This window comes from Harpia harpyja, chromosome 13 (assembly GCF_026419915.1).
Source record: "Harpia harpyja isolate bHarHar1 chromosome 13, bHarHar1 primary haplotype, whole genome shotgun sequence".
Taxonomy (NCBI): Eukaryota; Metazoa; Chordata; class Aves; order Accipitriformes; family Accipitridae; genus Harpia; species Harpia harpyja.
The window spans coordinates 7,148,770-7,169,826 of NC_068952.1; the positions used below are offsets into that span (position 1 = coordinate 7,148,770).

The 21,057-nt window shown below is 43.6% G+C and overlaps 2 protein-coding genes across 3 annotated transcripts in view; one reads left to right on the forward strand and one right to left on the reverse strand.

Annotated features, from left to right (window-relative positions):
- Positions 1-4,471, forward strand: part of TP53BP2 (tumor protein p53 binding protein 2) — a 50,688-nt gene extending 46,217 nt beyond the window's left edge. For both annotated transcript variants that reach the window (XM_052805434.1, XM_052805435.1), the window contains exons 17-18: positions 806-1,005; positions 3,666-4,471. In XM_052805434.1, coding sequence (XP_052661394.1) covers positions 806-1,005; positions 3,666-3,707 — 242 coding nt within the window. In that variant the 3' untranslated portion in view covers positions 3,708-4,471. The remainder of the gene's footprint in view (positions 1-805; positions 1,006-3,665) is intronic.
- An 816-nt stretch (positions 4,472-5,287) lies between these two features.
- LOC128149890 (calpain-2 catalytic subunit) overlaps positions 5,288-21,057 on the reverse strand; it is a 28,849-nt gene continuing 13,079 nt past the window's right edge. Inside the window, exons 6-20 of the mRNA XM_052805436.1 lie at positions 20,723-20,806; positions 19,110-19,195; positions 17,773-17,847; positions 17,390-17,550; positions 16,884-17,065; positions 13,695-13,906; positions 12,813-12,849; positions 11,895-11,960; positions 11,260-11,317; positions 10,201-10,265; positions 9,004-9,072; positions 8,327-8,405; positions 7,183-7,299; positions 6,637-6,695; positions 5,288-6,017 (exon numbers count right to left, since the gene is read on the reverse strand). Coding sequence (XP_052661396.1) covers positions 5,994-6,017; positions 6,637-6,695; positions 7,183-7,299; positions 8,327-8,405; positions 9,004-9,072; positions 10,201-10,265; positions 11,260-11,317; positions 11,895-11,960; positions 12,813-12,849; positions 13,695-13,906; positions 16,884-17,065; positions 17,390-17,550; positions 17,773-17,847; positions 19,110-19,195; positions 20,723-20,806 — 1,374 coding nt within the window. The 3' untranslated portion in view covers positions 5,288-5,993. The remainder of the gene's footprint in view (positions 6,018-6,636; positions 6,696-7,182; positions 7,300-8,326; positions 8,406-9,003; positions 9,073-10,200; positions 10,266-11,259; positions 11,318-11,894; positions 11,961-12,812; positions 12,850-13,694; positions 13,907-16,883; positions 17,066-17,389; positions 17,551-17,772; positions 17,848-19,109; positions 19,196-20,722; positions 20,807-21,057) is intronic.

A 21,057-nucleotide genomic window follows, 5' to 3' on the forward strand; every position in this document is an offset into this window, starting at 1 on the left:
AGATACTTTTTCTGCTTACTGGTTTGCTGCTTAGAAGCTGAGGACTGTGTACAGAAAGAATAGTATTTCACCTTTGGCTACAGCTCTAAAATGAGCAAGTTCTAAATAACATCTGCAAGGCATATGCATGTACTCCAGAACATCTTGGTCCAGAAGCAATTGAACAGAATCATGTTTCTGAAGTCAGTGTTTAAAAAATAACTAAAATGGGGCAGAAATTAAGAACTGCTGGGATAAAAATGTTTTGAGTTAACCAAAAACAGCTGGTGTGTAGCAGGCAAATCTTTCAGGTATAGGTCTGAGATGCAACTTGTTTTAAAGTTCTGAACTAAAGTGACACAGCTGGCAAATGACACCTCAAGCATCAAAATGACAATGGTCGTCAACATAAGCAGGTATTGCTATCTCCCTTTGACAGAAAAGAGATTACTGATGAATTAAGAGTACAAACAAGTGTTTCTTGCTCATCACTTAGGAAGTGTGAACACTAGCACAAAAATACAACCTTTTATCCATCTGTGCTCCTCTCTGCATTTCCCTTGTATTTTTTGAACGCATGTAAGGAAGGAATCTGTCTGCCGTGTGCAAGGGCTAACTTCACAATGCTACCTATTCCAGGACTGACTTTGAGTAGTCTGATGACAACAAGGTGCTAAGTGTGATAGAAACTGAGGTTGTTTTTTGGTTTGGTTAGTTTTTCAGTTGTGTGGGTTGGTGTTTTTTGGTGTGGTGTGGTTTGTTGTTTTTTTTTTTTTTTTTAACTTGTAACTCTTTTTATTGAACTGCTCTGTTTTTAATGTTGCAGGAGTCCAGGAGAAAATGGGGATAATGAACAAAGGAGTGATTTATGGACTCTGGGATTATGAGGCTCAAAATGATGATGAGCTCTCAATGAAAGAGGGAGACTGCATGACAATCCTGCGCCGGGAAGATGAAGACGAAATTGAGTGGTGGTGGGCACGGCTGAATGACAAGGAAGGCTATGTTCCCCGCAACCTCCTAGGGGTGAGTCCTTGATATTTCCAGAGTTAAAAAAAAAAAAAACCACCTCACTATGTGGAGTATACACAGCATTATTCTCATGCATCTAGGTTAAGTGCAATTTCAAAAGTCAAGAGGAAGGAGTTGATGATCTCCATTTATTCATTGGGGGAGTTGGGAACCTTGGCAGAGTAGGTTAACACCTTCTGTTTAGATACCTAACACAGATTTATCTGAACATGATGTGTGCATAAGGTTTTGTTGAGCATGTGAACAGAACAGGGTTTCCCCTCTTTTTAAAAAGGGATATACTGGCACAAAGGGCCCTAAGAACTGAAACTTCTATGAAGAATTAGTCACGAGTCTTCCCCTGTCTGGGTGTACACAGTGCACCCTGTGATCCAAGATGGTTTCAGAGAGTTTTAAGAAAAATATTGCACAACTCTATAGTTATCTCTTTTTCCAGTGTTGAAAAGGAGATCATGTTGCCAAATAAAGGCAGATCTTTTTCTTCTATGCTCTTTAAGTAATATTTAACCATATGTCAAAGGCCTTAAATGAATGGCCTCTCCTTTGCTCATCACCTTCTGTACTACCTCTTTTATTAAAAACAACCATGTACAAATAATAGATAGTTTCAATTATGTCCCCATATTTCTCCTCATGGTTGAGTTGCTAGAAAACCATAGCAGATGGACACGTATAAAAATTCCATTAAGCTTTTTTTTCTACATATCCAGTTGTCCTGTTGCTGGAGATAAGAGGTTCTGCCAATGCTAAAGATTAACCACTGTGAATTTTAGCTGATTGATGTATGATGCTTGAAAGAGGCTGAACCTCCTTCCTCATGCAGATAATCGTTAAACTGGTTAGATTTTGCAGAGTGACTATATCTAATGCAAAATCAGTTCATTTCTGTATCACTTTCAGGTTAGGCCTACCCACAATGTACTGTAAAATTCTCCCTCACATAGTACTTATCAGTTTTTTCCTCTCCAAATGTAAACATTTCCAAATTGAGAGCTGCCATCAGCCCTGCACAGTAAGGTCAGAAATGGCAGCTGGTTTTTTTTTTTCCTGCCCCAGGGTGAATTGTGCATGTGTTACTACTTCATAAAGTTTGTGTACTCAGCCTGAGCACAGGTGTGTAAGAACACAAGGAGCATCTGTGCTTCTGTAATAAAAAGCACAGCAACACAGCTTAGACTGGGGATCACAACTCATCCTTCTAAGCACCATACAGTCTGAACAGAATCTTTGGTGAAAACTACCCAAACCCAGTATTAACTGTTATGCTCTTGTGTCTGTTCAGTTGTTCTAGTACTGTTACTGAAGTATTATGTGGTTATTCTTAAAAGCAATTACTGGACTCTAATATAGCAGCTGAAATCTAGGCTAAGATGTTTAACACAGAGGAAAATGTTTGGTAGTTTAATATATTCTTGTATTAAGTTGTATTTTTATCACAGCTCCTTTATCCTTTTGCAGTTAGGTGCACTGAATAAAAACGAGGTGGAAATTATCTGCATCAGTACTCCACCCTTCTTAGTGACTCACTAGCTCCCTAAGCTGAGAGAGCTCTAAAACTGAATGCAAATAAGATAACACTGTCAAAATACTGACGACTTAATACCAAACAAAATCTATTGAACACTGTCAGGTGTTATGCTACTCTGACTGACTGACTTTTTATCTCTGCTAGTGGTGAAATCATAGCAGGCTGAGACAAACCTTGTGGGTGAAGTTGTTGGTCTTCTCTTAATCATTAGCTGACTGTGAAAAAGAAGAAAGCCAGAGTCTGGCTGAAGAGAGAAGAGGGCATCTTTAAGAACTTTAGCTGAAAAAACCTAGGATGTAATGTAGACATGCATTACTGTTTAGAGCATGGAGGATTCATCTTTCCTAACTGTACACTTCTGTTTTTATGCCTGTAGTCATGCTTTGCAGAACAGTAGTTGTTCCCAAAGCGCTTTGCAAGTGGGAGCCAAGAGCTTCCCAAGCATCTCAGCACTGCTGTGTGCTGTGTTGAGCTGTGTCCCATCAATTGTCACCCTGCAGCTGAGGCAGTCTCTGTACCTGGGCATCCATAGCCAGAATGTGTGAGTAGCACACAGCTCAAGGGCCACAGGGTGACAGCTACTGATTAATGGCTGGGCGGTTAAATGAATTTAACTGGCCACCCACTATCCACTAACTAAAGCACAGCTCCTACAGTTCTTACACAGCCAGATGTTTCCAGCTTGCCCAAAGCTATAGATATGTAAAGGCTGATAGGCATTGAGAGACAGAAAGCAAAACAGACTTTAATACCTCTCTATTTCCATTTATAAAACAGGGAAAAATCCTGTAGTTCACTGAACACAAAAGTCTCCTGACTTACAAAGGCACATGCTTTTCCTAGCCTGCCAATCTGGGTAGAGCTTAAGGTACTGAATTAGGTGTTGTTTAATGCTTTCCTTCCATACTGACATGGTTAGTATTTTTTAAGATTGTTTAAGAATGCTAAATTTATATTTGTTAGTGGTCTGGGTGTTTTTTATAACCATGCTTTTGCTACTAGAGATTATGTTAGAATTGTAGCACCAAAGAGAGGTTTTTCTTTCCTTTTTTTTTTTTTTTTGTCCTTTTTTAAGTAACCTTTTAAAGCACTAAAATTTAAAATCTCATTTCTATTTTACCCTCAGCTGTATCCAAGGATTAAACCTAGACAAAGAAGCTTGGCATGAAATAGTACAGAAGCCAGATTCTTGAAATACTAATCACGGATGACTTACAAAAAAAAAAAAATCCATTTTGTGTTGGTTCCAGTATCATGAGACTTATTTCAATGACAATGTAATTTGAAAGCTATGAAGAATGTGCTCTGAAAACAAATGAAGGATTGATGCATTAGCAAATGGATGAGGGCATTCTACAAGATGAAATAATGCTTACAAGCAAATGAAATTGTGCTGCCTTTGGTCTAAGCAAACCATTATGTTCAAGTACCCACTCTGATTTCTTCAAACATGGCAGAAAAGAATTTCCCATTTTTCTGCATTAAATACAAGGACCTTTTCAATTTACCATTGAAGGAATCATCATGAAACAGACAACTTGGCTTTGTCCAAATTTATCCCAAGGCTTTTTCCAGATGGGAGAAATTAAAATAGAATACGTGCACAGCACCCAAATGCTTATTGCTGGAAGCAGAATCTTTGTTAAAGAAGCTAAACTGAAGTGCATGTGAACAGTGACAACCACATGACCGATCCATTAAGCAATAACTTTTAAAAATGCTGTAGCATCTTAGGAATTCCATGTATTCAAAATATTATGTGCTGTAATAGACAATGTAGTTTTAGATTCCTCTTTTTACAAAGAGCCTCACGTATTTATTGTATTTTGTACTTTGAAAACTAAGTGTAGAAACTTTCTGTAGTCCTTGACAACTTACTTGTTTTTACTTGACTGTGATACCATTAAACTTTTGTCTGCTCTTAAGCTTTAACTCCGTGTGTTTTAGTGTCAAGTTTTTATTAGACCATCTGAAAATGTTACCAGTAGGACACACTGCTGTTCTATGTTACACTAACATTCAACTACTTTCTGTATGAAATTGAACCCCTCCTCCCCCATTCATTCAAGACAGTCTTTCTGCATTTAAAATTAAGCCAAATCTGTTACTTGCATATAACCTTCGTTAATCTTAAAAGCTAAGGGCCATACTTAAGAAAAAAACTTGATACAAGTATTTTCCAAATAAAGCCTTTCCCAGGGAACCATCCTTTATATCAATGGATTTGGGAATAATCATTTGATAATGAACACTATTTAGAGGATCAAATCCTTCCTTAAGCATATTTACAAAGTGCCTCAGTGCCTTACCCTTCAGGCTTATGTTTTCCTATTAGGTAAGTCAAGTCAAGTCCTTACTGCTTTCTGAAAAGGTGCCTGTAAGTACATGTAATTGTTCATAGGAAGGAGGATACAATTCCTCAGGTGGGCAAACAAGTCAGTCAGCTGTAGTAAGAACTCTTGGAAGCAGCAATCTGCTCATGTTCACAGCTTCATGATTTTAAAGGTTGGGTATGGGGTATATAGTATCACTTACCTTTCTTGGAAACCTTTAGTTTTTCAAACATTAATCTTTTAAAGTATCAGACTATCTAAAATTTTGTTAACTAACTGACACACATCTAGAGTGATGTCAGTGCCTAGTCTGCTCCAGAATGCTGTTTTTCCCCTTTAAAGGCAACATACTCTGTTCCTGACAACACCAGCTCTGCAGATTCTCTCTGATGATCTAAGAAAAAAATGTGCTTACTTGCAGAAGGAATAACTTTTTATTTAAATACTTTCTTGTATTGCAAAGGAAGATAAATAAGATACCTGCGAGCATGGGCTTTCTCTTGCAAGCATCTGGTTGCCCACAGCCTCCTGCTATAGGCACAGCAATGGTCAGGAGTGCCCAGTTTTACCGACTTGTCCTTCAGTTTGGTCAAACATATACTTGCTACTCAAATTCTTCAAAGAATATTTAACCAGAATAATGCTAGGGCTTGACAGAAAGCACACAAGGGACCCATAATGTTACCTAAACATCTGTATTCAGTGATATGCAATACCATCCCTTTTCTAGTTTCAGGTATGCAGGATAGAGTGGAGCTGTTACTCAAAAAGCACTTATTAAACCAAACTGTCTAAGCTATAATGAGCTTTCTTCCAGAAGTCATGTAAAACACCTTAAATACAAAGATTTGTATTTTCAAAAGTTGTACTGAGGATTTATACTAAATTAAAGCTTTTGTACAGAGGATATATAGTAGTACATAAAGACTGTCAGACCCATTAAAATGAGGTTGCAGATTCTGCTGTTGTTGAAGTAGAACACTTTCCTTCTTGTAACTGTGTGCAACATTTGCCATGCATAAGTTAAGGCACGTTCATGTTAAGATATTACTTGTATGTTTGCTTGATTAGCTTCATCTGATCTTGCTCTCTTTGAGGTCTCTTGAACTGATGTCAGTGGCTCAAATGACAGTAAAGCACAGCCACTATAACAAGAGAGAGGAAAATGGCCCAAGGTTAAGTTTAGTAAAAACACCTGTAGCAAGTATGCATGTTCACATTTCTAGCATGAGGAAGAAAGTAAGTCTACTGTTACAGAAGTAATTTTAGGATCTTTCCTGAATGATTTAAATTTATCTCTCATTTAAGTCAGAAGACTTTTGGGATGATTTGCACATTCCCCATGTAGGTCCAGAAATAAGTTATGTTCAGGTAATAAGCAAGTTGAACACGTGTAGGAGGGTAGTCTTCTCCTAACTTAGTCCTTTCTGCAGGGCACACCATGAGTCACTACTGCATTTACATTTTACCCTGCTGTTGACAGAAAAGGCAGGGAAGAAGCCTGCATACATATCGGCCAAAATTACTGCCAGTAAGTGAAAAGTGGCAGCACATTCGAGGAACCTGGCCTGTCAGAGAATACAATATGATGCAGGTACATTTTAAAAAAGGGTAACCTTTCTTAAGACTGCTTATAAATACACAAGCTATATAAGTCCAGCATATATGTGAATACATATAACCAGTCAGAATGAAGCAGGAGTCTCTACTGTTAACCTTCCCCCAAAAGATGACAACAAACATTTTAGAGCTAAATGCACTTACATTAACAAGGTTCAATTCTATTGTTCCAGTTTTCTCAGTATCCAGTTTTCTAAACATTTCTGTGGTAACAGAGAGATGACAGACAAGGATGAATATAGGAACTAACTGGAAAGCCCTCCCATTCCTTGTGCTTCAGGATCAAAAAGGAATTTAGTCCCAGAGTCTAAAATTTATGACAACAGTCTACACCCCAAACCAGAAAGGGCCACTCAAGTCATTGCATGCTCATGTGCAAGAATGAGACTGAACATTTTTAATGGTTCAGTCTGTAATAGTAACGCTATTTGTCAATCTATAAGTGTTTAGACTGATTTTTGTTTTTAAATCAACATTTAGTTGTTTGCATGAAAGACTGCCTGGCTCCAGTTCAGCAGCCTGGCCTAAACGGCTGATTCCTAGATCTAGGAGGAGCATGCAGACTGGGTTGCCGGAATGATAGCTCAGCTTTGAAGTTGCTTTGGTTCCAGTACAAAGTTTTCTGAATAAATTATCCTGGACTTGAAAACACGAAGCAACAGTCTGTCGGGTTATTAAGCGTGTACTCACTGAACAAGGTTTCCAGCCGAATCAAACACCGGACAAAGTTATCAAAGTCAATGATGAGGTCTTCATCAGCAAAACGAGCCACAATGATTTGATGTAACTGGCAATTCAATTTGAACCCTAAAAATACAACGTCAAGGATTTAAAAAAGAAGAGGAAGAAAAAAAAATGCAAAAAGCTCCAGCCAACAAAAAACCCGCAACCTTATACACTGCCAGAAATTCAATTAGCTACTTTTGGTTAAATTCTCAAATGTTAAGAGTATTTACTCCATTTTTTGAAACTCCCAACAACGCCTTCTGTACTTGGAGTGATTCAGAGCTGTGACTGGGTCACGTGTGTTTTTCCTGCTGCATGTGCTCCCACACTTGTACTCCTGTTTCCCAGGGGACATGGCCAATTGCTCCAGCTCGTGGGCCTTCCCTGGGTGATGAGGTGGCTGCCAGACTCAGCCCACTGAGACCCGAGATGAAGCCGTGGCTTTCTTTGGGCAAATGGGTCTCTATTTCCAAAGAGTATCTAAACTTTGGGACAAAAAGAAATGCTGCCTCATCTTGCATGGTAACAGGAGGGGAGAGCTCCAGAAAGCCCAAATGCAGACATTAAGATGGCCCCAGAAGATCAGTAAGTTAATTTGGGATCATATGGCTCTGTGATAGCCCACTCACTCAGTGCTGTAGCTCAGATTTGCTTTTCAGTGGTTGCAGTAGCAAACTGACTCTTCTTTTAATGCTCTTGTGAGCATCACCCTTTGGTCAAGCCACTTCCATTCCCTAGATCACAGTGTCCCAGTTTTACCAGCTTATGCCAAACGCACATATACCCAGAGAGACTCATTGAAAGACAACAGTATGCTGTTAGAAGGCCGGACTGTTGCAGTTATTTGTGCTTCTCCAAAAGCTGGTCACTAAAGAAACTAACTGCAAACCTGTCACTCCTTTGAGATGATTTTAGTATGCCTACATGGCAAGACACTGCTACCCAAATACAGGAGCCCAGGCTGAGTATCTAGATTAAACAGAGGCCTTTCAGGTCTGGGAACACAGGATTTTTCAGCTTACAAGTGATATACAGGAGACTAGTGAGCATCTATCAACTCAGCTTGAAACTGGTATTATCTTAAAAAAAGACAGACCAATATAAATACCTGCTGTTTCCAGTGCTCTCCTCATCTCATACGAATTCATGGTACCAGATCGATCCACATCGATTTCCCTGTAAATTTTCTGCAGAACACAAAACCCAAAGTCAAAACCTGTCAATAATTCAGAGCATGTTTTGGCTTTCATCAGAAGTCAAGCATTTTGAAATGCAGCCTGCACATTACTTAGAAGCATTTGCAACGTTGGTCTGAAGGACTAGGTACTTATCTCCGAGTTCATCTAAAAGCGGCTTTAGAAAGTAAGTCGTTTTCATGCAGCAGCCAGAGCGGATAAAGGCTCCGGAGGATTCCTTGAATGCCCGTGCAAAATGGCACTATTGCTACCAAAGTGGCAAGACTGACACCAAACTCGCACCATTAAGTGGGAAGGCTAAACATACTTGGATGCGAGTTAAAAGAAAACAGAAACCCCTCCGAGGGTAAGGCAGGAGGAGAGGCAGCCTCTCCTTCAGCCCTTCACCCGAGCACCTGAAGGGCAAGCAGTTGCCCCCCTCAGGACTCCAAGGGACAAAACCTGGGGGACCGTGGACACAAACGCATTGTGAGCTGAAGTGAGAGTCCCTGCTTTGGGAAGTGTGATTGTACACACTTTAAGAGGCAAAAATCAGTCTGCAGCCACCTCTACATTGATTGCATATTCTCTCAAAAAGGTTGCGTCTTACCTGGTATTTCTGAATCTTTGTCCAGAGGGTGTGGAACTCCTTCAGTCCCAGTTTACCACTCCCATCATTCTTTGTTGAGTTAAGGGAATCTCTCTGGAGGGAAGGAAAAGGGGTTTCCCTCCCTGTGGTGGGTTTACTTACATGGGCAGTTATGACTTAATACTTAAAAAAAATTGCAATTAAGAAAAGGACGGAAAGTCCTCTCTGAAAGACTCATCCTGTTGAATACACACTTGCTGCCCAAGATAAGATGATGGATTCATTTAAACCACGATCAGTTCACAAGCTCTTTCTGCTCCTCCTTTGGCAGCTCTCTCTCTCTCTCTTTTCAATACATGTATAAAACAGCCGAGATGGTGCCGTTTTGTTCTGCATAGTTGGTTCAACACCTGCAGTTACAGGAGCATGAGTCCTAAGTCTGGATTATAAACAGGAAAAGCCACAACCAAGCCTGCTATTTGGAGAACTTAAGTTCTTGCACAAACAGCTAACAAAAGAACCTGGTCATGGCATCAGTCCTGAAAACTGCTAAGGAGTCCCTACAGACTGCCATATTTTACACCAAATTATAGCAGAGCATCAATTTGGTTTGGTAATTTTCCCTTTTTCTAACTATGCAATTCAACTCCCACTGCACAGAGAAGCTGAACACAACTATTCTTAGACTTGATCCTTCATCCTACACTTTTGCCCTTGTTCTTAGGAGTAAAAGCTCCTAAAATCCAACATACTCTCTACTTCCTGTATTTGTTTCCCCCATTTTCTATTTGCTAAGTCCTCATGGCTTTACGATGCCCTTACCAACTCCAGCCAGATAACAGAGCAGTGAAGTGCACCCAGGTGTGCATGTTCAAACTCTACAGCCAAGGCTAATCCACACCATGCTGAGAGCCAGGTGCCTTTTCCCAGCATGAACATCACTTTTTCCCCAGCTAAACCAGAACACGCAAACGCTGGGAAGACTTCAAACCAGATCATCCTGTCTGATAATGGATTTTCCCTGCTGCCTGGGAGAAGGCATGTGCCGTGGTCAGCAGCAATAGCAAGGGCTACCATTTTTATTCAGGGGAACCAGGGTAAAATGAGCTTCACCTCAGGAGTCATTAGTACATCAGTATGGACCCACCACTGCAAAGGCAGCTCACCTACTTCAGCACAGGCAGAAGAATATCATCTAGGCACAGCCTTAAAGGATACATCTAACAGGTCAACCATTATTTTGCATGTCTCAATACTAAAGCCATCAGATTTAATATCTTTGCCTGTAAAGAAAGAGACAGGATTATCACTGCACGCTGTACCATAGCACCTTCCTAAATAGCTCATAAGCTCTAAAACCAGTGTATACACATCAGCCCTTATTTGCTTCCGTGTCATCCGTGGCTTCCTTTGACAAAGACGCTTAGGGTGAAAGTTAGCTGTGATGTTTCCCCAAGCACACAGCCCAGTTAGCCTAGTTTGTAGGTGTCCTACAGAAGCAACAGGCAGAGATAAAGCTTTCCTGCCCTAATTGTCTGCCTGCAAAGACAAGGGTGGACTTTTGTAGACAACATTGCACATCTGACCTTTGGAGGTCAGTGGTAGGTAGCTTCATGCAAAGGAAGAACATCAAATCAAGCCTGGTAACCAGCAATACAGCATTGCTAACTGGCTGGTGCACACAGACATACAACACAGTCCTGGCTACCTGGCTAAGATTTCACTTTGGAAATTAAAAGAGACTCTTACTTCTCCAAGCACTTATTTCTCAAGCACTGTTTAATGGAAAGGAAAATGATGCAGAGCCAAGCTCTGAATCACTTCACAGAAAAAGAAGCCCAGAGTTTCAAAGTTTCTCCTCCTCAGGGACACCGCAGACCATTGGGCTGGGCTACTGTTTGAATCCCGAGTGGTTCAATACTGAAGTAGCACCAATACCTTCTCTTGATTATTATCAAGCATTAATCAAATCCGTCCATCTTCCCAGCAGCCAATTCCCAGTAGCAGACGCTGGGATAAAAGGCCATATGCACCCTGCCAAAGCACACGTCCTGTGAAACACACCTTTGGTGCAGGCACAGCCCCGGCATTTTTACAGCCCCCTGAAGAAGCAGAGATAGCACGTGGCCACGGCCATGTGGAGAGCCAAGCTGCAGGTCTGGGGCAGAGCCCGGGGCTTTCACTCTGCCTGGGTCAATGGTGCGCTCTGTGCTCTCACGGCCACGCTGGAAATCTGCTGGTGGCCAACTGAAGCCACAGTTGGAGGAAGGTACTTACGTTTAGCCATAATTTTATTCAAGATGTTGCGCAGTTCGAACGCGGAGATCTCTGCATCCTACAGAAAAGAGAAAAATTTTTCACTGTGAGCTGCAGACACCGTCTATCTCATAAGCAGCTTCTGACTCCTTTGGGTGAGTTGGCCAGGTTCAAACATCCCTTGGAGTTTGTTTCCCCTGGATGGAAACGCAAGTGGCAAGCTCTCCCCACCTCCCACTCCCAGGAGCACCACCAATTCCCAGGCATTAGCACACCTGGGGGGGGCTGTGTGGTCTGCCCGAGCCCCCAGGCAGGTGAGAGCAGCCTGGGGAGACGGCCCAGCCCAGCCCTCATCATCTCCCGGAGCAACCCATGCCCCATGGGCCTGCACCAAATGCTCTGTCCCAAGGACAGAATTAGGGACCTGTGGAGATCAAAGTCGAGCCTGCAGTTCAAAGAGAGCGAAGATTGTTCGGCAGGAGCGCTCACAAATCTGTTCTGTAAGCAGATGGGTAACTACACAGATTTTTGAATGCACAATTGTACATAAGCTTGAGATCTGACTCAGCGCAAGAATTAAACTTCATCCTGGGGGAGGCATCTCTCTTACTGGTTACATGGGTGAGTGGCTAAGATGTTAACAGAAAAACACTCACACTTCCTGCTAGCTGTCCAAAAAGCTTTTTAAAGCTGGGTTCGATGTCATCTTCACTGATCTCGGTCTAAAGGAGAGAAACAGAGAATATGGAAAGGAGGAACTTTTCTGCCTGAAAATGACTTAATGCATTTCCTTGCCCCTAGTAAAACACAATTTAAATGGCAAAGCTGAAGGTACAGAGTGCTTTTACTTTGATTTTAATCAGTTTTATTGTCAGGGGTGCCTCAAAATGCTGACGTTGCAAACACTGCAGGAATTAAGAGCTTTTGCTATGGTTTTTACAAAAAAAAAAAATTAAAGAAAATTTAAAATTCTTTGTTCTATTAAAAAAATCACTATCAAATTCAGAATTTCACTGTTGCTGCTGCTGCTGCTACTACTGTTGGACTACCTGTCTTCATTTAAAGAAAAGAAAGCAAAATGTTAAGTTCTCATCTTGAAAAAAAAAAAAAAAAAAAAAAAAATGTCACACAGAGGGGTAGATGCATTAGTAGGCAAAACATCCCCAGCTCCAGGAAGACCAAACATATGGTGAGCCACTACTTACTCATGGAAACGATATCACATGCAAAAACACCCCCCTATGGCTAAAGGGCTGCACTCCTGGATTCCTGGAGTGCAAAAGGAATTTCCTGTGGCTCCAGTTACCCCTACAGAGAGCACCTGATCTCTGCTACCTGGGAAGCCCAAGCTCACCACTCTGGATAAAGGACAACGTGTGTTTCCATTATTGCTTATGATGTTCCCGTTTGCTGGACATTCAACTATGGCTATTGAAAGATCTGTTTCCAAAGTGGGACAACAGTTCTTGATTATGCTTATAGAAAAATGCTACCCTGCACACGGAACAGGCACTGCAACCCCACTTATTTACAACAAAATTATCTCCATTTAAAACATTTAAGTTAAGATATACCTCTTCAAAATTGGCCTCAATTTCATCATCTATGACCCTAGAAAGATTAAGAAATCAATATTAAAACCAAAACAAGTCACTTCTCTGATGCTACAGAAACATACAACAAAAGATTACAGAATAGTAGAAAGGTTTTTGCTTGCTTTGAATTAGGGAACTCAATGTGAAAGGTCCCACACCCCTTCCCAAGGCCTTAGCCCAGCTGCTCTTCTAAGATGCAACATGTCTAAATCTTTTCACGGCTTCACAGCTAACGGTGTGGTTTGAGCCAGTTCCATTAAAACCCATTTTATCAAAGGTATCATTTGGTTGAGCAAGTATCTTGAATTTTTTTCCAGCCTGATCTCAAAGGTGTGAGATCAATTGTTGTGATCAGTGTGTTCCCAGACAGCCGAAAGCACGCGCATTTCTGTCTCCCAAGCAGGGAACCCAGCCTGCAGCTCTCTGGGGCTTTCTTCTCTCCACAGACCAATCTGTGCTGTGGCACCCAGCTGCCTACAGCCCAATAACTAAAAATGTCTGCCCAGGTAGTGCTGGTAGTAATAATGATAATAGTAAAAAAACAAAAAAAACCAAAAAAACCCCCCAAAACAACAACAACAACAACAACAATAATTTGTTATATTATTATTTTTCTTCCACCATTCCTTCCTACTAAGTTTACTCAAACTTTCCTCAGCTGCACATGGGGAAACTGGGGACAAACAAGAACGGCTGTGACCCCATCCATGCAGGGCAATTGGGCATTGCCCCTTCCCGCTCCCTGCGGGAAGCCGATGTACCCCTGCCCTGGGCTGCTCCATCCTTCCACACCCACGAGAAGGACCAGAGATCACCCACGTGCCCATACTGTTCTTAGGTGGTTACAAAAAAGCTACATACGTGGAGTTTGCATTTTTTTCAGAGAAGACTCGCAGACAGAAATCCCCATTCTTGTTGGGTTCAAAGGTTGAGGGCACGACGATATATTCTCCTGCAGGGAGCTTGAACCGGTTCAGCACTTCTCGGAGGTTGATAAAGGTGTTCGATTTTTCCCTTGCTTTGTTGGTCAGGAAAAAGTTTTTGCTCAGATGAATATTCGTCTGGCCAGAAAACTTATGAAAAGCAAAGAAAGAGAAAAAAACCCCACAGTTTGCATGTATTTGCATTTACAAATTAAAAATATAATAGATACGACCATTAGATCTGGATGGAAAAAAAAGATGTCTGTTCAACAGAGCCAAAAGAGAGAAGAGAAGAGAGAAGAGAAGAGAGAAGAGAAGAGAGAAGAGAAGAGAGAAGAGAAGAGAGAAGAGAAGAGAGAAGAGAGAAGAGAAGAGAGAAGAGAAGAGAGAAGAGAAGAGAGAAGAGAAGAGAGAAGAGAAGAGAGAAGAGAAGAGAGAAGAGAAGAGAGAAGAGAAGAGAGAAGAGAAGAGAGAAGAGAAGAGAGAAGAGAAGAGAGAAGAGAAGAGAGAGAGAGAGAGAGAGAGAGAAGAGAAGAGAAGAGAGAAGAGAAGAGAGAAGAGAAGAGAAGAGAAGAGAAGAGAAAGGGGGTGGGTGCTTCCTACCACAGTACTCCTGAGCTGAGGCTGCAAACGTATTTTGCAGATAATCCCAATAAATCATTCAGGTCACGCTTACATTTTGCAGATGATGAACAGTGTGTGAAGACATTTGGCAAACTCTTCCGCAGGCTATTTTTCTTTAAAGTGAGATGGCTTACGACCCATGTCCCTCTGGTCCCCAGAGCTGGTGCCACCAGGGGACTGCAGCTCAGCTCTGTCTCTGAGGTCAGGCTGCCTTAAAGCAGAGAGCCTGCTTACAGAGGCCTCCAAGAATAAAATAAATGTTACACATTATAAAAGCATATTTGGAGTGTAACATCCTCCAGAACAAACTCTTCTGCAGAGGGTTTTACAGTGGGCTAGCTCAGTTCTAGAATCAAACATCAGGAATGTGCATGGTTCAGAAACCTCCCCCTCCCGTCCTCCTGGATTTTTAAGGATGCAAAACCTGTCAGACCCGCTATCACAGTGGGAAATAAAATTCCACCTTTTGGGGAAAAGTCACAGGACTGTAGCTAGAGTCTCTTTTTTATGGAAATCAGGTTTTTGGACCACTAGGGTGAAAGCTGAGTGGCTGACAGAGTACTGCTAAGGCTTTCAAAAGGTACATAAGAAATTTAATTAACTGGCAGCACCATTTCCTTTCCTGATGAAACCACGTTTTACATAACAGCAGCTGGTTTGAGCGTAGCCTCAGGAGCTGTGAGGTGCCCCGGCTGCTTTGCATGCACCCTCGAAGGTACAACAAGCCCCATAATGAGATTACCCAGGCATTTTGCTCAACCTCGTTTGTTCCTCTGAGGAGCAACAGCTCAGAGGCATCTGCAGCCCTGCCTCCTATTGCATAGGCATCACTGCATTGCCACCCCTCTCTGATCCCTGGGGCATGCTGCTATTAGCTACCTGCAGGTAGAAACAGAGAAAAACCAATAAAGACGGTGCTTAGGGAAAAGAAAACATACACTTCCTTGGAATATTAGTTGTCTGTCAAACATGAACTCTGTGCAAACCTGAGAAAGCAGCTGTGCTCTGGGGGAAGAGGTGTGGGTCTGGGCTGGGAGAAGACCCGTGGAAGAGCAGCTTTGGTGAGTTTCTGCAGTATAGAGAGCTCTCATCCCAACCCAAGATGCTCTGAGAACGCAACATGGGCTCAAGGCCCCTTCCAGAATAAGTGGCCTCTAACTTTAAGATTCTGCACAGTCAATATTGTCCTGCAGTGAAGAAGGATCCTCTGAACCGTTTCTTCCCACAAGCCATTCAGCCCCAACTCTGCACCTTGACCACCAATGCATGCTACGTACCTCTGGGGGCACCTGCAAAGAGAAAAGGAGAGAGTTATTTGCCTGTTGAATGGCAGCTCCAGGGCTACTTCTTTTCACCGCTGTTTAGCGGATACATCCACGCTCTTGAAAAGAAGACTCGGCTTGCGGGGGTAGGTGAACGCTGAGCGCACGTCACCCAACACTGACTGCTGGCTGAGCTCCCAGCTCCATCCTGGAGGCAGGTGAGGGTCACCCAGGGCAGCCTGGGCACAGCCTGGCACAGACACAGCCAGGCTGGTCGTGGTTTCCTCCTGACCCTCTACCCTGTGGCCCACTGTGATATTTTTTGTAGACTCTGTTTCTCTACTATTTCTTCCCACCTTCTCTTTCACCCCCCCCAACCTCTCCGCCATCAGGAGAAGAGGTAGGGGCTAAGCAAGACAATAATGCAGTTTTCTGTTTCCTTACGGACTCCAGGGACCTAGCTTTGCTTTAAACCTTATTTGCCCACGGGGACCAAATTCTTTGACAAGCTTTTCCAAAGCTGGGATATCGAGAAAGCAAGCAGTCGCACATATTGCCTACAGTTACAGAGCAACCTGCAGGCAAGACCAGTAGTCCTATTTTCACGGCCAGTTAAGCACTATTGCTTTGCAGCTCTGAACAAAATGTCCTGCTTAAGGAGTTACCATAGACACGTCTCTGACCCTTCACTCAGCAGAATGATTTTTACAGGTGTTTTGGCTGGTTCTGCTGCTGGGCTCACGCTCCCCAAGCTAGCGCAGGTGTCCCAGCTAGCGTCACACCCCTGCCATGGCTGCTCTCATTCTGCCGCTTTTCACCACAGCCTGACAAGTGAAGGTCAGACTGGGTTTCTGCACTTTTAATTTTTGTTTTTTAAATACTTTTTCTGCTCCTCCATTTAGAAGCACAGAATATTATAGGTGAGAAGCAGCCTCTGTGGGTCATGTGGTCCAAGCTCCTACTCAAAGCAAGGCCAATATCAAAGTTCGATAAGGTTGCTCAGGACCTTGTCCACCCTAAGTTTTATTATCTCCAGGAATGCAGATTCCATCATCTCTCTGGGTATCTGTCCCTGTGATTGACCACTGTTTTCATGGAGGATAATTTTCTAAACATCTAAGTGGACTTTTCCTTGCTGCGGCTGGTGTCAACCCAGCTGAGTTTTGGTAAAAAGCCCAGTCTGAGAATTGCACTACCTTATTTACAGGGCGAGTTTTCCTTTTCCTCCCATGCACCTGTACTGCCTTACTTGCCTCATAGATTGCAAAACCGATGGTATGCATGTCCTCTCCCATCTTCCTCTGCTTCCGCCGGTGCTTCTGAATCAGGCCAATGAGGAAAGTGCAGCCCCTCTCAGGATCATCAGGATCCTCATCTTCTTCCTCCAGCTTGATTAAATACTGTGGATTCGTCCAGAAAGTGTCTGGGAAGTGGATTTATGCAAACTGCTCAGAGGCTTCTTTGAAAGCAACTGTGCTGATATATACACGTCAGCTAGGACAGATGCAGCTCTGACTTCCAAAATCAGCTGTGAGAAGGAAAAACTGACACTCCCCTCCCCAGGCTTTACAACCACAACTAGACCCTCACCAGACACCTGCACTTTTTGGACGTCAGTCCTGGATATCCCAGGTATATCCTCCTCCTCCACAGGCCACCCCAAACCAGCTCCCAGAATAAGCGCCCAAAGTACAAGCGGACGAGTATGAAGGGTTTCTCCAACACAGCGGTGACCACGTGCTCTTACTTGGGTAATTCCTGCAGCCCCCTGCAGTGGCTCCTCGCCTCCAGTTCCCATCCAGCTTCAGCAGGCTCCACTTCTTGTACCTGTCACTTGCCAGGGTGTCTGGAGTCAGGTTGCAGATCTCCAGGCGGGAGTAATGTCTCAAGAAGTCATTGAATGCCATCCTGCAGGAGGCAATGCCACAGGCAACATCTCCTTAGGATGGACAGGTTTTCTGTACAACCACCTTGTCTATCCTCTGTCTCTCCCACTGCTATTTAGCACTAGGATTTGAGGTGAATTTGCTCACCCATCTTGGAGAATGTACTGGGAGAGATTACTTTTTGTGAAAAAAGCAGAGGAGAAGACATTCCCTTCAGCCTGAATGGAAACCCAGTGCTACTTACCAAAATTCTCCATCTTCATGCCTCCTGGTCAGCCGCTCCCGTACCTCAGGGTCAACACCATTCCAGTTAGGGCAGCTGAAAGACAACCCCACATAAACTACAGGGTAAAGGTTAAATCCTAATGTAGCTGGTCTGGCACAATGATTTCACTTGCTTACAGCTCCACGCAATTGCAGTACTCCACAGTATCTAGCTGACAGCAGCTCCAGGGCTCTCAAACCACAGCAGCATTAAAATACAGGGACCTGGGATATTCGATACCTCATTTCTTAAATATCCAAGGTGTCGTGGTTTAACCCCAGCCAGCAACTGAGCACCACGCAGCCGCCCACTCACCCCCCCCGCCCCCAGTGGGATGGGGGAGAAAATCGGGAAAAGAAGTAGAACTCATGGGTTGAGATAAGAACAGTTTAATAGAACAGAAAAGAAGAAACTAATAACGATAATGATAACACTAATAAAATGACAACAGTAATAAAAAAAGGATTGGAATGTACAAATGATGCAATTGCTTACCACCTGCCAATCGACACCCACTTAGTCCCCCAGCAGCGATTCCTCCCATCCCCCGCTCCCCCCAGTTTATATACTGGGCATGACGTCACATGGTATGGAATACCCCTTTGGCCAGTTTGGGTCAGCTGTCCTGGCTGTGTCCCCTCCCAACTTCTTATGCCCCTCCAGCTTTCTTGCTGGCTGGGCTTGAAAAGCTGAAAAATCCTTGACTTAGTCTAAACACCACTTAGCAGTAACTGAAAACATCAGTGTTATCAACATTTTTCACATACTGAACTCAAAACATAGCACTGTATCAGCTACTAGGAAGACAATTAACTCTCTCCCAGCTGAAACCAGGACACAAGGTAAGGATCAAAACCAGTTTTATTTGCAGAAAGTGCTAATGCCTTGACTGCTTTATTTTAGAAAAAGAAAGACCCAGAACAAATACTGCCCAGCCACAGAACTAAACTCTGTCTTTCATTGTTAACAACAGAAAAGGATTTTTAAAGCCCTTTTAGCAAGAAAGTTTTCTGTAGCTCACCACTGAGCCTGGGCTGTTAAGGGAGGAGGAAGTACAGAGAGGCTTGTAGGAACCACCAGCCAAATGACCGCATCTTATGGGAAGGCAGGTGTTTGTATGAAGGGCACTGCGTGCTGTGACGCCTACGTGGAAGATGACAGTGGTGGGATGCTTCTTTTAAACAGCTCAGAGCAAACATCACATTCAGATGTGACTTAGAGAGGAATTTGAAGTAGGGAGAAGACAGGTGACAGCAGAAACACGATCATACCCCTGCAGTAAAAGCCTACGGGCTATTTGCAAGCCATCGACTCACTTGTCGTTCCATTTTCCGGTCCACTCCACTTCCCCCCAGGGATTTCGGATTCTGATCAGCTTCTGCACCGTTCCTCGGAAGTTCACCTGATGGGATCAGAAGCGTATGGAGAGTTATCCAGGGATTCAGCACTGTGCTCCCTTTCACTTTTTCTATGGGAGTTAAAGGACATGACAGAGTAAGTATCTCAGTGCTACACAAACCCTAAAGTGTATATACGCAAACAAGCACTCATCTGGTCCAAAAGCCATGAAGTCAAACTGATTTTGAATGAGGTCCATGCACCCAACCTTACCCAGAGAAGGTTTATAGCATGCACAAATCAAAGCTCACGATACGTGTTGCTAAAAAAAATTACCTCTGACAGGATTTCAAGCAAAGGGAACAAAGCTGCTACAGGACTGCCAAAAAGCAGGTACAAGGGGATATTTCTCTTAAGTTGTCATTTACGTACAAACTGCCTTTTCATATTCAAATGCATCAATGCATCCCCCCCCATGTAAGATGAGCCTGTTACAAGAGACGGGATACTCAGTCTGGCCACAACCCCTCTGACCACAGGAATGCCCCGCAGTGCGGCAGCCTCAGCCCTTCCTCGCACTGTGCCGAGGCCCTGGCTTGTTATCTGCTGATCTCTGTGCACACTGAGGCCAGGCCAAAGCAAGCTGTCTGAGTTTCAGTAGGAGAAGCCAATGTTTATGGGGAACATACGGCACTAATTCGAGGAAGGAGCTGGTGCACCTCTAGAGCCCAAAGCCAAGAAAACTGCACAGAGCAGCAGCAGCCCAGAGTCCAGAAATGATGCTCCAGTGCCCAAGATGAACTATCCTGACAAAGCCTGCCTATATCTCCAAAGGAAAAGCCTGGCTAAATCATGCCTGTTTGTGAATTAAGGTCAAACTCCCTCTTCACCGCTTTTGCTGTGAGAGAAGAACCAAATGCAATCACATAAACCTGCCTGTTAGCAGCATCCACCTCAGTGCAGCATGTCAGCAGCTCTCTACACCTCACTCTGGAGTTTCAGAAATAATTTCAGAAACAATTGTCGGTGAAGTAACTGAAAGTCCATTACACACATGGAAGGCCGCCACGATCTGCTTCCTTTGTTTTCACTTGTCTTAACTTTGCCAGTCACCTACTCTTGGACAGGCACCTTGCATTTGAACATCGTGCCCTGCTGAAAGGTGCTGTTTGGCAGGCATTTAAGGGACAATTTTTTTTTTTTTTTTTTGCTTGGCACGTCTCTCACACATCTTGCTGTGCATTTAAGCTACAGTACTGCCAGCTACGCAGAAATGTGTTGAGGGGCCCGGTCACCAGCAGAGGGTAGTGTGCCCTCTGCACAGAGCCTCCCACCACGAGCTCACTGGGAAATAGCAGTGCTTATGGAAAAAGAGGGGCTTTTTGGTCAAACCCCCAAGAAGTCAAGTTTGCGTTTATCCAAACCACAGCAACTAATTCAGTATTTCTTCAGAGAAAAGGGCTCAGAACCCGATTTGGCAAAACGGGTGAGACTGGAGAATTTGCAACATTGAAGACGGATTTGTGGCTGCCGTGGCCCAGGCCACGCGCAAAGCTCGCTGCATTTCACCCCTTCGGGGTGGCGAACGTACCTCCTCCGCCCCGGTGACCGAGTACGCGTGTCCCTTCACCAGCTTCTGGGAAGTGACCGCCTCCGTCTCTGCTGCACTGGTGATCTGGAGAAGCAAAGAAGCTCGGTGAGCGTGGCTTCCCGCGCGGCAGGGGATCCAATGGAGCAAAGCTTCCCCCTCCAACGGAGCTTTAATCTCACTGGGGGGCTCCAGGGGTGGTTTAGCTGCCGCACGGAGGCAAGGAGAGGGATCTGTAGGGGAAGGCAGCACGTGTGGTGGTGCTGGAGCCCCCGGGGTCCACGTTCGTGGCACGGGGCGCACACCAGAAGCCCTGCACCGCAGCAAAGCTCCCTCCC